At 33.5% G+C, this 17,334-nt stretch overlaps 1 protein-coding gene across 2 annotated transcripts in view; it reads right to left on the bottom strand.

Annotated features, from left to right (window-relative positions):
* Positions 1-463: 463 nt before the first annotated feature.
* LOC136839528 (uncharacterized) overlaps positions 464-17,334 on the bottom strand; it is a 320,867-nt gene continuing 303,996 nt past the window's right edge. For both annotated transcript variants that reach the window (XM_067105742.1, XM_067105741.1), the window contains exon 5: positions 464-2,369. In XM_067105742.1, the coding sequence (XP_066961843.1) occupies positions 2,286-2,369 (84 nt within the window). In that variant the 3' untranslated portion in view covers positions 464-2,285. The remainder of the gene's footprint in view (positions 2,370-17,334) is intronic.

Here is a 17,334-nt window from a genome sequence, read left to right as displayed (position 1 = left end):
ATTAATTTCCTTGGCTGCCTTTCTGTCTGTGTTTCCCTCCCCTCCCCCTTCCCCCTCCCTTCCCTCTTCCCATTTCCATTTTTTTATACATTATATTAATTTCTTTGACTGCCTTTCTGTGTGTGTGTGTCCCTCCTCTCCCCTTCAGTATTATATTAATTTCCTTGGCTGCCTTTCTGACTGTGTTTCCCTCCCCTCCCCCTCCCCTTCCCTCTTCCCATTTCCATTTTTTTATACATTATATTAATTTCTTTGACTGCCTTTCCGTGAGTATGTGTCTGTCCCTTCCCTTCCACTTCCCTCTCCCTCTTCCTTCCATTCCCCGTCCCCACCCCTCTCCCACCCTTTCTTCCTCCCATCTCCTCTCTTTCCTCTTGCCCCTTCCCTACACCACCCCTTCTTCATCCCCTTTCCCTCCCCTCCTCCTTTCCCATCCTTTTTCCGCTCCCCCTCCCCATTTCTATTATATTAATTTCCTAGGCTGCCATTCTGGTGTTGTGTGTGTGTGTGTCCCTCCCCTCCTATTATATTAATTTCGTTGGCTGCCTTTCTGTGCATGTCCCTCCCCTACCCTTCCACTCCCCATTCCCAGCCCCTTCCCCTCCCTCTCCCCTCACTTTCCCCATTCCCTACCCTTCCTCTCCCTTCCCCTCCTTTCCCATCCCTCTTCCTTCCCCGTCCCCTTCCCTCTTCCCATTTCCATCTTTTATCTATTATATGAATTTCCCTGGCTGCTTTTCTGTGTGTGTATAGTTCTTTGCTGGACTGGTCGATATAGTTCTCGGCTAGCACTTTGCAGGGCCGGCGTTCGAATCTCCGGCCGGCCAGTGAAGAATTAGAGGAATTTATTTCTGGAGATAGAAATTCATTTCTCGGTATATTGTGGTTCGGATCCCACAATAAGCTGTAGGTCCCGTTGTTAGGTAACCAATTGGTTCTTAGCCCCGTAAAATAAGTCTAATCCTTCGGGCCAGCCGTAGGAGAGCTGTTAATCAGCTCAGTGGTCTGGTTAAACTAAGGTATACTTAACTTTGTGTGTGTGTGTGTTCCCCCTCCCTCCGCCTTCTAATACATTAATTTCCTTGGCTGCCTTTCTGTTTATGTATGTGTGTCCCGGCACTCTTCCCTTCTTCCCCCTCCGCTCCGCTCCTCTAACCTTACCCTTTCCCTTCCCTTCCCCACATCTTCCCCATCCCCTCCCCACATCTTCCCCATCCCCTTCCACTCCCCTCCCCCTCTTCCATCCCTCTTCCCTCTTTCCATTTTCATGTTTTATCTATTATATCAATTTCCTTGGCTTCCTTTCTGCGTGTCTGTCTCCCCTCCCCCTTTTATTAAATTAATTTCCTTGGCTACCCTCCTCCCTAACCTTCCCATTCCTCTTCCCCTTCCCCTTCTTTCTCACCCTCCTTTCCCCTTCCCCTCCCCTCCTTCCTCATCCCTCCTCCTTCCCTCTTCCCATTTCCATGTTTTATCTATTACGTTAATTTCCTTGGCTGCTTTTCTGCATGTTGTGTGTGTTTCCTTCCCCTCCCCTTCCCTCCACCTAACCTTGCCATCCCCCCTTCCCTCTGCTCTCCACCACCTCCTTTACCATTCATCTTCTCCCCCCCCTCCCCCTTCTCTTTTAGCATTTCCATGTTTTTATCATATTAATGTTTTTGCTGCCTTTCTACGTGTGTTGTGTGTGTGTCCCTCCCCTCCCCATTCTATTATCTTAATTTCCTTGGCTGCCTTTCTGTGTGTGTCCTTCCCCTCCCCTTCTTCCTCCCCTCCTTTCCCATCCCTCTTCCCATTTCCATGTTTTATGTATTAATTTCCTTGGCTGCATTTCTGTTTGTTGTGTGTGTGTCTCTCTCCCCCTCCCCTTCTGTTATATTAATTTCCTTGGCTGCCTTTGTGTGTGTGTGTATGTGTCCTCCCCTTCCCCTCCTTTCCCATCTCTCTTCCCTCTTCCCATTTCCATGTTTTATGTATTATATTAATTTCCTTGGCTGCCTTTCTGCATGTTGTGTGTGTGTTTGTGTCCTCCCCTCCCCCCTCTATGGATCCTGGATTCTTTAAGAATTTAAGAATACGTTATAATCCAATGGGCATTCCTCCAGGAATGCTTTAGGAGCTGAAGACTGCTTCAAAGGATCCTGGAGTTGTGAATACGTCTTTCAAGAATTACATTTTAATACCTGTCCAGAAGTTTTCAACATTAAGTGACCCAGCAGTATATAGTATAAGATTTTTGGCTGAGCTTTGTTATTTTCGTTTTGAAATGGACTCAGCGGGTAATCCTAGAACAACAGCAGGCACTGCAGGGGATGGTCCGGAACCACCAATGGCATCAGCATTGGTTCAAAACCCATCAGCAGCTGCTCCTGCAAATACACCAAGATATGGTCAGTTGTTAGCATAGGACCGGAAGGTAAACGGGGTTGCTGCTGCCCTTAGATTATTTCTTACTATTATTAGTAGGGTTAATTTAGCTGTGGGTATGGGCATGGGTATGGTGCGGATATGGGTAAGGGAATGGTATGCGTGTGGGTATGAAATGGATATGGGTATGGATATGGTATTGGTATGGTACAGATATGGGTGTGGGTATGGTATGGATATGGTATGGGTATCATACGGGTATGGGTATGGTACAGATATGGATATGGTTATGGAACAAATATGGGAATTGGTATGGTACAGATATAGGTATGAGTATGGTACGGATATGGGTATGGTTTTGATACAGATATGGGGTATGGGTATGGTGCAGATATGGGAACTAGCAAATGTGAACGATAGCGAGCATCTGCTAGTACAGTATATTACTAATCTGCAAAATTCTAACACTGATTAATATAAAAATACATAGACTTTGTGGTCTTTGTCCATTGTCACAAAGTCTTGAATTCATTATAAAATACAGTACTTTCAAATAGTTTTGACATGAAGAAATGTATTTAAGCTCTAGTTATTTGAAATTTTTCTAAACCAGTGAGTTACCAATTTTTTTAAATGGTTTAAAGGGAATAGTCTCATCTAAGGAGTACTAACCAGAGAGCTGCTGAATTTTATAATAAAATTTAAGGTACTTGATCTCAGTTTTTACTTAATGCCATCACATCAAGATTTATTCATGTCTAAATACTTATGATGCAATGCAACATTGAATGTATATCGACGTGAAAACCAACTTTTTGTCAGAGCTAGTGTTCACAGAACTGGCAACAATGGAAGGCAGGCAGCGTCTGAATACATGACGAAAAACACTAATTGGTTACCTTCAAAGACCGAGAAGTATAGAAAATACTGCATATGGAGATCAAGTTTATATTTCATTAAAACTCCAGTGATTCCATATATTTATTAGCTAGCACGGAGTAAAAGCAGACTCCTCTAACGTAATATTTGTCATAATTTTAAATATTTTTTTTTTCCAGAAGTGACACCTGGGAACTGAATCACTACATCAACAACGAGTGCAGAAGCGTGTCTGCAGCTCCCATTCATAAAAACGATTCATGACGTCATCAGGCATCGTAAACAAAAACATGTGCTGTATGGACAGATGTTAAACAATCTTTTATTGTTATTTCTTCAATATACTGCAAATTAATTTCAAGAATATGTATCTATGTACCTTAACATTTGTGTGTGTGTGTGTGTGTGGACTGACTTTTGTTATCATTTACGAAAGAATGAGAATTCAAAAATTATATACATCAAAAATAGTGATTTGGTAAGAGAAATAAAAAAAAAAGCTCTTCATTATTTCATAAATAATTCTCGCTCTCAAAAAATAATAACAATAGGGTACACAATTGTTTAACAAAAAAAAATTACATGACTCCTTCCTTATCACTTGATTATTTATTCACGTTTTACTATTATATTCAATAATAATTAAATTACTGTATCTTCAACAAAATTTGCTAAGCTATTAAACAAAATAAAAAAGAGAAAAACAGATAAAAATAATAAAAATAAAGCAAAAAAAAAAAAAAAACAGGAAATTTGGGCATTTCGAAAAAAACAGCAAACATCAACGCATAAACTGGAGGAATCCTAAAAGTTCCTTCTTTTTAGGCGGGAAATTTGCTGTCCTATGATTGGCTGTCGATGACGTCATTAACTGTTCCTGCTGTGAGGTCATAAATGAGTTGCCTTATGTCCCTAAGGATCGAACTCTAAACCATCATTTATTTAAATATATATTTTCTCTCCGTATAAGTCTATTCTCACAGAATCATAAATTCTATATTTCATATTTTCATACAGATTTGGCAATGAAAAATACTATTTAAACTGCCAGTGAGAAAAATGCAGCCTAATGGCAAGCAACTTATCACTATGCATGGAAAATGGCCACATTTGGACAGCTGATTGCAATTCGGCCATATTACAGGGGCCAAAAGTTGTCCAAGTGGGAAAAAAACAGGTGGTAGAAATAACAGGGGCAAAAAATAACAAGGGTAATAAATAACATGGGGTTAAAAATAACAGAGGGTAAAAAATAATGGGGTAAAAATAACTGCGGTAAAAATTAACAGGGGTAAAAAATAATAAGGGTAAAAAATAACAGGGGCAAAAAATAACGGGGTAAAAAATAGGAGGGGGTAAAAATGGGTTAAAAAATAAAATTAGTAAAAAATAACATGGGGAAAAAATAACGGGGGTAAAATTGAACAGGAGTGGAAAATAACAGGGGTAGAAAAACAACAGGGGTTAAAAAATAACAGGGGATAAAAAATAACAGGGGTAAAAAATAACTGGGGTAATAAATAACAGGGGGTAAAAATGAGGTAAAAAATAGCATGGGTAAAAAATAATTGGGAGTAAAAAATAACAGGAGGTAAGAAATAACAAGTGGTAAAAAATAACAGGGGGTAAAAAATAACGGGGTTAAATATAGCATGGGGTAAAAAAATAACAGCTGTAAAAAATTTGTAAAAAATAACAGGGTTAAAAATAAGTGGGTAAAAAATAACAAGGGGTAAAAAATAATAAGGGGCAAAAAATACCAGGGGATAAAAAATAACGAGGTAAAATATAGCATGGGGTAAAAAATAACAAGTGTAAAAATAAGTGGGTAAAAAATAACAGGGGGAAAAATTAACAGGAGATAAAAATAACATGGGGTAAAAAATAATTAGGGGTAAAAAATAACAAGGGGTAAAAAACAACAGTTGTACAAAACAACATGGGTAAAAATAATAGGTGTAAAAAGTAACGGTAAAAATATAACAGGGCAAAGATAACAGGGGTAAAAAATAACAGACATTAAAAATTAACAGGTAAAAAATAACAAGGTTAAAAAAATAACAGTGGTAACAATAATAGGGGTAAAAAAAACGGGTAAAAATAACATGGGTAAAAATAAGAGTAAAAAAATAACGGTTAAATTAAGTGGGTAAAAAATAATAGTTAAAAACAGGGGTAAAGAATTACAGGGGTGAAAAAATAACGGGTAAAAACTGACATGGGTAAAAAATTATATGGGTAAAAAATAATAAGAGTAAAAAAAATGGCAAAAAATTAATCGGTAAAAATTAACATGGGTAAAAAAATAACCGGTAAAAAATAAGGTTAAATTAAGTAACGGGGTAAAATATAAAGGGGTAAAAATAACAGGTGTAAAAAATAACGGGAAAGATAAGTGGGTAAAAAATAACGGGGTAAAAAATAACAGGGGTGAAAACAATATAGAATGAAAAAATATGGGTAAAAAATAACGGGGTAAAATATAACATGTAAAAATCACAGTGGTTAGCACTAAGAACGTAAAAATAATAGGTATAAAAAGTAATGGGGTTAAAAATAACGGGGTAAAGAATAACAGGCGGTATAAAAAATCAGAGGGGTAAAAAATAACAGGGATTACAAAATCAAGGGGTATAAAATAACGAGTAAAAAATTAACGGGGTAAAAATTAACCCGGTAAAAAATAACATGGATAAAAATAAAAGGTGGAAAATAATAACAAGGGGTAAAAAAATAAGGGGTAAACAATAACGGGGGTATAAATAAGAGGGGTAAAAATAAGAAGTGGTAAAAAATAACAGGGATAAAAGTAACAGGGGTAAAAAATAACGGTTAAAAAACAATGGTGTAAAAAAAATAACAGGGAGTAAAAAATCACATGGGTAAAAATAAGCTGGTAAAAAATAACAGGGTGTAAAAAATAACAAGAGGTAAAAAATAACAATTAAAAAATTATGGGGGTAAAAATAACAAAATAAAAAAAAATAGGGGGTAAAAATAACGGGTAAAATACAAAAGGGAGTTAAAAATAACAGGGGTAAAAATAATATGGGGTAAAAAATAATAGGGTAAAAATAAAAGTAAAAAACCGGGGGTAAAAAATAACGGGGTAAAAAAAAAACAGGTGGTGAAAAATAAAAGGTGGTAAAAATAATAAGGGTAAAAATAACGGGAAAAAAATAACATGGGTAAAAAATTAATGCATAAAAAATAATGGGGTAAAAAATAACAAGGGTAAAAATTAAACAGAGGATAAAAATCAATAAAAATAACAGGGGGTAAAAGATAAAATAACAGGGTTAAAAATAACAAGGGTAAAAAATAACAAAAAACTGTAACACTAAGAACGTAAAAATAATAGGTATAAAAAGTAATGGGGTAAAAATAACTGGCGGTATAAAAAATCAGGTCAGGGTTTAAAATAAAAAAATAACAAGGGGTAAAAAATAATGGGTAAAAATTAACACGGGTAGAAAAATAATGGGGTAAAAAAACGGGGTAAAATTAACAGGGGCAAAAAATAACAGGTGGTAAAAAATAACGAGGGGTATAAATAATATTGGTAACAATAAGAAGTGGTAAGAAATAACAGGGTTAAAAAATAACAGGGGTAAAAAATAACAGGGTTAAAAATAATAATGGTGTAATAAATAAATGGGGTAGAAAAAACAGGGAGTAAAAAATCACAGGGGTAAAAATGAGCTGGTAAAATATAAGAGGGTGTAAAAAATAACAAGAGGTAAAAAATAACAGGGATAAAAAATGATAGAGGGTAAAATAACAGATACAAAAAACAGGCGGTAAAAAATAACAGGGAGTAAACAATAATGGAGTAAAAAACATGGGGAAAAAATAACAGAGGGTAAAATACAAAAGGGGGTTAAAAATAACGGTGGTAAAAATAATATGGGTTAAAAAATAATAGGGGTAAAAAGTAAAGGAGTAAAAAACCGGGGGTAAAAAATAACGGGATTAAAAAACACGTGGTAAAAAATAACAGGTGGTAAAAATAATAGGGGTACAAATATCAGGGAAAAAAACATGGGTAAAAAAATCATGGGCAAAAATAATGGGGTAAAAAATAACAAGGGCAAAAATTAACAGGGGTTAAAACAGAAGGTAATAAATAACAGGGGGTACGGGTAAAAAATAACAGAGAGTAAAAAATAAAAGGGTAAAACTAACAGGGGTAAAAAAAAAATAAAAAAAATCATGAGTAAAAAAATTGCAGGGTAAAAAATAACGGGTTAAAAATAACTAGGGGTAAAATATAACGGGTAAAAAAACGGGGTAAAAATAACATGGGTAAAAAAATAAGAGGGTAAAAATAATATGTAAAAAGTAGGTAAAAAAAGAAAAGTAACAGGGTAAAAATAACCAGATAAAAAACAAGGTAAACAATAACAGGGAGTAAAAATGGGGTAAAAATAACAGGGGGTAATATATGACAGTTGTTAAAAGTAAGTGGTAAAAAATAATAGGGGTAAAAAGTATAATAGGGGTAAAAAGTAATGAGTGAAAAACGGGGGTAAAAAATAATACGGGGTAAAAAATAATACGGGTGGTAAAAAATAAGATGTTAAAAAATAATAAGTGTAAAAAATAACAAGGGTAAAATTAACAGGGGTAAAAAACATGGGGTAAAAAATAACAAGAGGTGAAAAATAACAGGGAATAAAATCTAACGGGTAAAAAACAACGGGAGTAAAAAATATCATGGGTTAAAATAGTGGGGTAAAAAATAACAGGGGTTAAAATAACAGGGTAGAAAATAACTGGGGATAAAATAACAGGAGTAAAAAATAACAAGGGTAAAAAAAAGTGAGTAGAAAATAACAAAGGGTAAAAATAAAGTAAAAATAACAGGGTAAAAATAAGAGGTAAAAAACAAAAAGATAAGTGGGGGTAAAATAACACGGGGTAAAAAAAAACGAGGTAAAAAATAACATGGGGTTAAAAAGACATGGGGTTAAAAATAACAGGGTAAAAATAACGTAGTAAAAACAGAGGGTAAAATTAATAAAAAAATAACAGGGGTAAAATAACATGGGTAAAAATAACGGTGGTAAAAACAAGGGGTAAAAAATAACATGGATATAAATAACAAGGTAAACAAAACAGGGGTAAAATTAAGAAAAATTAACGGAAAAAACAGGATTTATAAAAATTAAGAGGAGTAAAATATAACGATAAAAATAAAGGGAGTAAAAAATAAGATGGGTACGAAATAACAATGTGGTAAAAAATAACGGTAAAAATAAGTGGGTAAAAAATAACCGAGTAAAAAATAATGGAGTAAAATATAACGAGGTAAAAAATCATAAGGGGTAAAAATAAGAGGGGTAAAAAATAACGGGGAAAAATAATAGGGATAAAAAATAACAGAGGTAAAAATAATAGGTGTAAAAAATAACATGGAGTAAAAACTAACGGGTAAAAATAACAGAGCGTAAAAAATAACAGCGGTTAAAAATAACGGGGGTAAAAAATACGTAAAACATAACATGGGTAAAAATTATAGGGAAAAAATAACTGGGGTAAAAAATAAATAGGGAAAAAAATAACTGGGGTAAAAAAATAAATAGGGAAAAAAATAACTGGGGTAAATAAAATTAACTAAGGTTAAAAATTAACAGGGTAAAAAATAACGGGTGTAAAATAACCAGGGGTAAAAAATAACAGGGTAAAAATACTGGGGTAAAACATATGGGGTAAAAAATAACAGGCGTAAATATTAACATGGGTAGAAAAATAGCAAGGGGTAAAAATTAATCGGGTAAAAATAACAGGTGGTAAAAAATAATAGGGGGTAAAAAATAACAGTTGTAAAATTAAGTGGTAAAAATAACAGGGGGTAAAAAAATTACATTGGGTGAAAATAACAGGTAAAAATTAACCGGAGTAAAAAAAACGGGGTAAAAAATATTAGGGGCCAAAAATAACAGGGGCAAATAATAGCAGGGGTAAATAATAACGGGTAAAAAATAAGTGGGGTTAAAATAACACAGGGTAAAGAATAACAAGGTTAAAAAATGACAGGGGGTAATAAATAACAGGGGGTAAAAATAAGAGGTAAAAAATAATAGCGGTAAAAAAATAACTTGAGGGTAAAAAAAGGTGGTAAAAATAACAAGGAGTAAAAAATAACAGGGGTAAAAAAATAACAGGTGGTAAAAAATAACATACAGTAAAAATTAACAAGGGGTAAACAAAAACGGAGTATAAAAAAGGGTAAAAATACCAGGGGGTACAAATAACAGGGTTAAAGATAACAGGGAGTGAATTAAGAGTAAAAATAACAGGGTAAAAATAATAACTGTAAATAATAAATGGGGTAAAAAAAACTAACAGGGAGTAAAAAATCAAAGAGGTAAAAATACACTGGTAAAAATAACACGGTGTAAAAAATAACACGAGGGGTAAAAAAGATAGGGGTTAAAAATAACATAGGTAATAAAATAACAGGGGGTAAAAATAACTGGGGGTAAAAAATAAATGAAAATAACAGGGGGTAAAAATAACTGGGGGTAAAAAATAAATGAGGTAAAAAAAAAGGTAAAGATAATAGGTGTAATAAGAAACAGGGGTAAAAAATAACAGGTAAAAAATAACGAGGTAAACAATAAAAGGGAGTAAAAAAAGGGAATAAAAAATAACGGGGTAAAATATAACAGTGGTAAAAAATAATAGGGGTAACAAGTAATAGGAGTAAAAAAAATAGGGAGTAAAAGATAACGGGGTAAAAAAATAACAGGTGGTAAAAAATAACATAGGGTAGAAAATAATAGGGGTAAAAAATAACAAGGGTAAAAATTAACATGGGTAAAAAAGTAACGGGGTAAAAAATAACAGGGTAAAAAATAACAGGGTAAAAAATAAGAGGGCTAAAAACTAACGGGTAAATAATAACCGGGTGTGAAAAAATCATGGGTAAACAATAACAGGGGTAAAATAACCTGGTATAAAATAACAGAAGTAAAAAATAACGAGTAAGAAATAACAATGGGGTAAAAAATGGTGTAAAAAATGACAAGGGTAAAAATAAATGGGTAAAAAATAATAGGGGTAAAAAATAATAAAGGGTAAAAATAACATGGGGTTAAAATAATAGGGGTAAAAAATAAGAGGGGGTAAAAATAATAGGGGTAAAAAATAAGTGTAACAAGTAACAGGGGGTAAAAAATAAAAGGAGGTAAAAAATAACATGGAGTAAAAACCAACAGAGGGTGAAAAATAACAGGTGGTAAAAAATGATGGGTAAAAATTAACACGAGTAAAAAATAATTGGGGTAAAAAATAACGTAGTAAAAAAAGTGGGTAAAAATAAGTGATAAAAAATAAGTTGGTAAAAAATAAGAGGTAGAAATAACAGGGGTAAAAAACAACAAGGTAAAAAAATAACGGGTAAAAAACAACACGGGGTAAAAATAACAGGGGGTAAAAAATAACATGGGTTAAAAATAACAAGGGGGTAAAAATTAACGGCGTAAAAAATAACAGGTTAAATATAACACGGGGTAAAAAAATAACGAGGGTAAAAAATAGCAGGGTTTAAAAACGACAGGGGTGTCAAAATATAACAGGGATAAAAATAACGGGTAAAAAATAACAGGCGTTACAAAACGGGGTAAAAAATAACAAGGGGTAAAAAATAACAATAAATAAAAGGGGTAAAAGATAACAGGGGAAAAAAACTATCGGGTAAAAATAACAGGGGGTGCTAAAATCAGGGGGTAAAAATAACAGGGGGTAAAAAATAATAGGAGCAAAAAAATAACTACGTGGTCAGCAACTGCCCTAAACCCTACCCACTACCATCCCCTTCCCATTCACCTCCACCCGCCCCCTGACAGCAAAAAATAAAAAACAATATAGCATGTTTCCAGCGGACATATTACTGTAGGCTGTACAGTTATAATCACGTTTAGTTTTGATATCAAAGTGGGTATGGTGTCGGTAATACATAATGTATTCTCTATTTCAAATACATTTGCAAAAAGAATTAGATTTATTTTATCCCACATTATGACTGAATAATTTCAATGTATGCAACTAGTGATTAAAACTGGATTCCTCTTACACCGCTATGCGTTCATAAATGATTTATTTCTATTCTAGTTTATGGTAGCTTCTGTAAATGCCAAAGGCTCCGATTTGATTTACAGGCATTTATACTGAGTGCTCTACTTAATAATAATAATTATAATAATAATAATAATAATAATTATAATAACAATAATAATAATATACAATTATATCTCTTAGCCATAGACAAAAATTACTATGCAAAAATGCTAGTATTGTTGTAACCGAAGCCACTTTTTCATTTTTGAGAGAGAGAGATTAAAATACATATACACATGGTACTTCTTACTGTTATTTACCCATCAACGTAATACAAAAAGTAGTTGAGCGTGCGCGCAAAACGAGACAAAAAAAATCAATATTTGCAGTGTTTCCGGATAGAAAAAATGTCACAGTGATGATTACGCGAAATGCATAATACATAATCTTTTAAACCGATAACAGAAATTACTTAAAAAAAAAAGAATGACAGCGATGAATTGTTGCATCGCAACTCTTGGCCAGAAATAATCATATGTGGTTTGTTGACTGAAATTCCATTTAAATCATTTACCACATGAAATCATTTTGCCCAGCGCAAAAATAACTTTTTTTTCTGTGTGGAACCGTTACCAGTACATGTTGCCGCAATGCAAAATATATCAGAATAATGATCTTGATTATCAAACTCGCTGTCATTTAAATGTCAAATATTTCAAAGGAGTCATTCTTTTCATATCAAAATACTATCGCTTGAATGTCAGAATAACTGCTCATTCCTACCGGAAAGTAGAATTCATAATTTTGGTAACAAGTGTTTAAAAAAACTTCAAATAATTTCTTGTGTTACAGTAAGTTTACCTGTTCAACAAACATTAAATAATTCTTTAAGCATATCACAAACATTAAATAATTCTTTAAGCATATCGAAGGTTCGGCCTTAGGCCTAATTTTATTATTGTTTTCGGTGGAAACTGACTATATGTCTAACCACAAATTGGCTGAAATATGGCGGATATGATATCTTAAACCTTTTACATTTTAGATTCGCGTATATACAAAACAGGTGTAACTGAAGTGAGAAAATGCCTTGATAAAGAAAATTTTTTGGCCTGTGAATATTTTTACGAACATAATAAAGAAAAGCAATAAAACTAGCATCCAAAAAAGAAATAAATTCCTGCTGTCATTAGCTAAGTTCTCCTACGTGCACCAGAGTAAGTACACTAGCCTTTTGGTTAGTAGCTTTAAAAATTTTGTAATAATTTTTTTCGTAATTACTCATTCACATGAAGATGTGAGGTCTATGTTCATTCATTTCACATGACTGACAACTTGGTTATTCATTACAACAACAATAACCAAGCAGAGAGAAGTAAATGTCGATACAAGATTTTAAAAATAACAACTGTAACCGCATCAATAATGATAATGATAAATGGAAAACAAGCAGCAAGGATAGCACTAATGATAGTGACATTACTGCCGATGACGAAAATGATGATGACAGTAATAACTAAACCATGATAATGAGAGAAGTAATTACAAAATCAACATGAATAGCTTACGAACTCGTAAAATCTTCCCAGCTTTCTGTTTTCAGAGCGGTACTCACTCCACGTTTACTTACTTAATGCACCACTACTTTTTGTCATCATTAACCCGTCAGCCCACCAGGTTAAAGTCCTCTAGACTTATTGAGAAATTTTACTGGTGACAGTTAAAGGGAATGTGTGTATAAAATCATTACTATCCAAGCAAATTTGAGTGACGTATGAAAACACTTCATACGAAGATTGAAATGATAGAATTTAACGAAGTTTTAAGTTTAGCTCCTTATAAAATATTCTAAGACAAATCTATTAGACATATAAACTTGGCAAAAGGTCTAACCTCTGATAATTCCGTTTAGAAGACAATTTGATTTTGATATTACTATCTAGAAAAAAGAAATAGGCTTCACCTATAAGCCTTAAGGTATCTCAAGGATGCAATGGATGTTATTGCTTTTCTTCGTTGTTGACCACTGTTGCCATTATGCCTGAAATTAAGAGCGAATTGTAATTATTATAATTACACCTGAATGGCTGTTACTCGAGTTATTTGCAGTTTTATGAATTCGGAAGGCCGGGTATTTTTCTTTCACTTCTTTAACAATATTTTTTTTATTCATTGCAGAGCCATCATCATCATCATCCAGGTGCCATATCCCCAAGGAAGTCGGCAATCATGGCTATTTCCGGCTCTTTGCAGCAACTGAGCTGCAGACATTCTTCCTCCAGTCATTCTCACCAATCCATCCGTATATTTTTGTCTAGGTCTTCCTCTCGGCCTCCTTCCACTGATTTTACCAGTGAGAGAGAGATGTTCTAGTTCTTGTCTTCTCACTATGTGACCCACAAACCGCATTTGTCTACCTCTCACTGAAGCCAACAGTTCTCTCTCAACGCCTACTCACTCTAATACCTCCTCATTAGTTTTCCATTCTGTCCATGATATTTTCAGCATCCTTCTCCAAAACCACATTTCTGCAGCCTGTAACCTGTCCTCGTCTGCCTTCCTCAAGGTCCAAGTTTCACAGCCATACAACAATACAGACCAAACAAAACATTTCACAAACCTCCTCCTTAGATTCATAGATATTTTCGAGTTGGTGACTAATTTCTTGATCTTTCCAAATGCATCTTTTGCCATGGATATTCTCTTCCTGATCTTTTTTTCGCATTTTCCATCACTTGTGACAGTGCATCCTAAATAATTAAAACTATCGGTTTGTTTTACTGTTTCAGCATTAATTCTTATATCTGTTCTTGGGGGGATTTCATCTTTGGTGATAACCATAACTTCTGTTTTCTTTCAGAGCCATATAGGCTCTTTATTCTCTCTTCAGCTTAAAAGGATTTGAAATCATACCTAATTGACAATTATCAATATCTCCCTATCTTCTATGTTCTAATAAATTTCTAACAATGGATTCTCATTTATCTTCTTTACGTTTTTTATCTTCCTTTTCAAACACTGGGAGCACGAAGACAAACATGTAACGTTTTCAAGATTAACATTTATCGCCAAGTACGTCGTAATATAAATGCTTCTAGACACTGAAATACTTGCTGCGAGAATAGGTCTCTAGCAACCAGGAAAGATTCTAAGCCTTATCTGATTGGCTTGGATTCCCTGCAGACCAGACCGTTCCCATCGAATCAATCCCATACCCAGACCTGATTGGTCTCTTTCCCACAACTTTCATCTCCCTTCCTCTGGATGCTCATCCAATATCGGTGAACAGCTAAAAGGAGAAAAAAATCAAAATACTGTATACAACCTAAAAATAGGACGCGACATATCAAACAGAACGAATTGGGCGATTCCTTTGGGACAAAAGATATTTTTGAAATATATAATACTCTGCATATGTTGTAAGGTGTCTCGATTATGTAACTGGTGAATCTTGTTCGAAAAATATATTGAATTTTCGTAATATCAAGATTATTTTTTGTGTGTAAACTAGTCACTCACAGAAGCTTATTCTTAGCTTCCTGTCTGTCTTCGTATTCGAAGGGCATCTCAGTAATAATGATAATAAAAATCTCAGTAATAATGATAATAAAAAACTAAGTTATAAAGTTACAGTACAGTAACATTTATTAAATATTAAGAAAGGTAAAAATTACGTTTATATTTAGACATAATTCATAATTATGAACATTTAAAAGACACTGGCAAATGATAAACCAACGCAGACGTTAACAAATATTAGCGACGTTTAAAGTTCGTTATCCCTAGGCATCTACAACCTTACCATTAGCAAAACAAGAAAGAAAAAAAGGATAATAAACACAGGAAAGAAATGAGGTGGGTAATTAGTCTGTGACTCGAATGAATAACTAAAGTAGACTGAACCTTCTCTTGGGGGTTTTAGTGACCGGGTTAAAATCCTCTTTCCACAGCCTTGCATTCCATGATCACTGAGCACCATTATTCTTCCTCTCCCTCTTCCTTTTTCGTCTTCTCTTCTTCCACTCCGGCGACGTAAGTGCCCGAGTTTTTCCTCCTTATCTCTAATTAACCCTCATTATCGTGGCTATGCGCGAGTAAAAAGGAGAGAGGATAAAAAAGAAAGGAAAAAAGTAATCGGATAATTTCTTTCAAATTTATTTTCTACACGTATTCCTTATATTCCTTATAAGCGTCCTTCCGAACGTGGTAATTGCAAAATGGATCATTTATTTGCGCACTAATTACCAACTCCTTCCAGGAAACTTGCGTGCATTTCCAAGCATTCACCGATGTCGGTACTATGACTACTACAATTTTTTTTTCTGAAGATTAATGAAGATAGAAACCAACCGCGTTCTTTGTTCTTGCGTGTGGGAAAAGACAATGAATCGATTAAGTTAATGAGAGAAAATACAGAACGCAATTAAAAACTCCGTGTTTGGTTAAAGACCTCTGAAAATAATGGCGGCGTAAAAATTACCCTGAAGTAATAAAATGCTCATAAGAACCATTTTATTTGATTTTTTATAAAAAATACTAATAAAATAAAAATTTATTTAAGGAATAACAGTTAAACAAGCGAATGAAAACATAAACAACCGGTTAAATATTATAATATACGTGATTCTGGATATAAATACCGTTATAATTGATTATTCTGTAGGTAACGTGCTCAAAAGCTTCCATATTTATGCACACATATATATACATGTGTGTGTATATATATATATATATATATATATATATATATATATATATATATATATATATATATATATATATATATATATATATATATAAATGTCATTTACTGTAATACTACAGTATAATATGAAGATAAAAAGTCCCATAAAACACTATTTGAACATTGCAACCATATATTTCAGGCACTTCCTTCTGTGCTGTTTCACTACTGGTAAAATATGAACAGATGAAATGTTACAAGGGTATATATACAAAGCATGTATGGGTGTGGCATTAAGTCTCTGATGGTATGCAGGTGACCGTTTCCTAAGGAGGAGAATAAACAAAAACCACTAGGGAATTGTTTATTCTCCTCCTTCTTAGGAAACGGTCACCTGCATACCATCGGAGACTTAATGCCACACCTATACATGCATTGATATATACCCTTGTAACATTTCATCTGTCCATATTTTACCAGTGAACAGGGGCACAGAAGGAAGTGCCTGAAATATATGGTTGCAAATGTTCAAATAGTGTTTTATGGGCATCTTTATTTCATATATATATATATATATATATATATATATATATATATATATATATATATATATATATATATATATATATATATATATATATATATATATATATATATATATATATATATATATATATATATATATATATATATATAGAGAGAGAGAGAGAGAGAGAGAGAGAGAGAGAGAGAGAGAGAGAGAGAGAGAGAGAGAGAAGAGAGAATATTTACGGCATATGGAAAACACCACTAGATAAGATGTGCACAAAAATATGGCTAACTTTTACAAATAAAATTAACATTCGTAATTTACTCAATACACTTCTGAAAGGAGCAGTCAATAAAGAAAAAAAGCTAAACTATAAAAGTATGAAATAAAAACTCAAATGGACGATAAATATAAGTTGAGGGAAAGCAGGCTTAACATACTACACTAAACCTTCGGGAACTTTTGTTCTTGTTTTTCACTCTTGGAATGATCAAAGGCACTGATATATTGTTTTACTAAAACTATTACATTTTTCTTGACTAGAAAAAACAAAAAGAAAAATAGCCTATTTCTTTCTGTTGATTTTTAATACCCCACAGAGACTATTAGAACAAGGAAACCTTTCCAGTGATAAACCTTGTTTTTGTTACGTCTCATAATAAAAGACCATTTGTTTTCCGAAAGGAGAAAATATTAGGGGAAGGGGAGACAGATAAAAAGCCTTAAAAACGACATAACGTAAAGCACCGCAGATATAAAACTGACATTGTGTCTCGCGTTCACACAACAATGCTATTTTGAAGGGAAAATG

This window comes from Macrobrachium rosenbergii, chromosome 6, assembly GCF_040412425.1.
Source record: "Macrobrachium rosenbergii isolate ZJJX-2024 chromosome 6, ASM4041242v1, whole genome shotgun sequence".
NCBI classification, from domain to species: domain Eukaryota; kingdom Metazoa; phylum Arthropoda; class Malacostraca; order Decapoda; family Palaemonidae; genus Macrobrachium; species Macrobrachium rosenbergii.
This window is presented reverse-complemented; position numbering and strand designations above follow the sequence as displayed.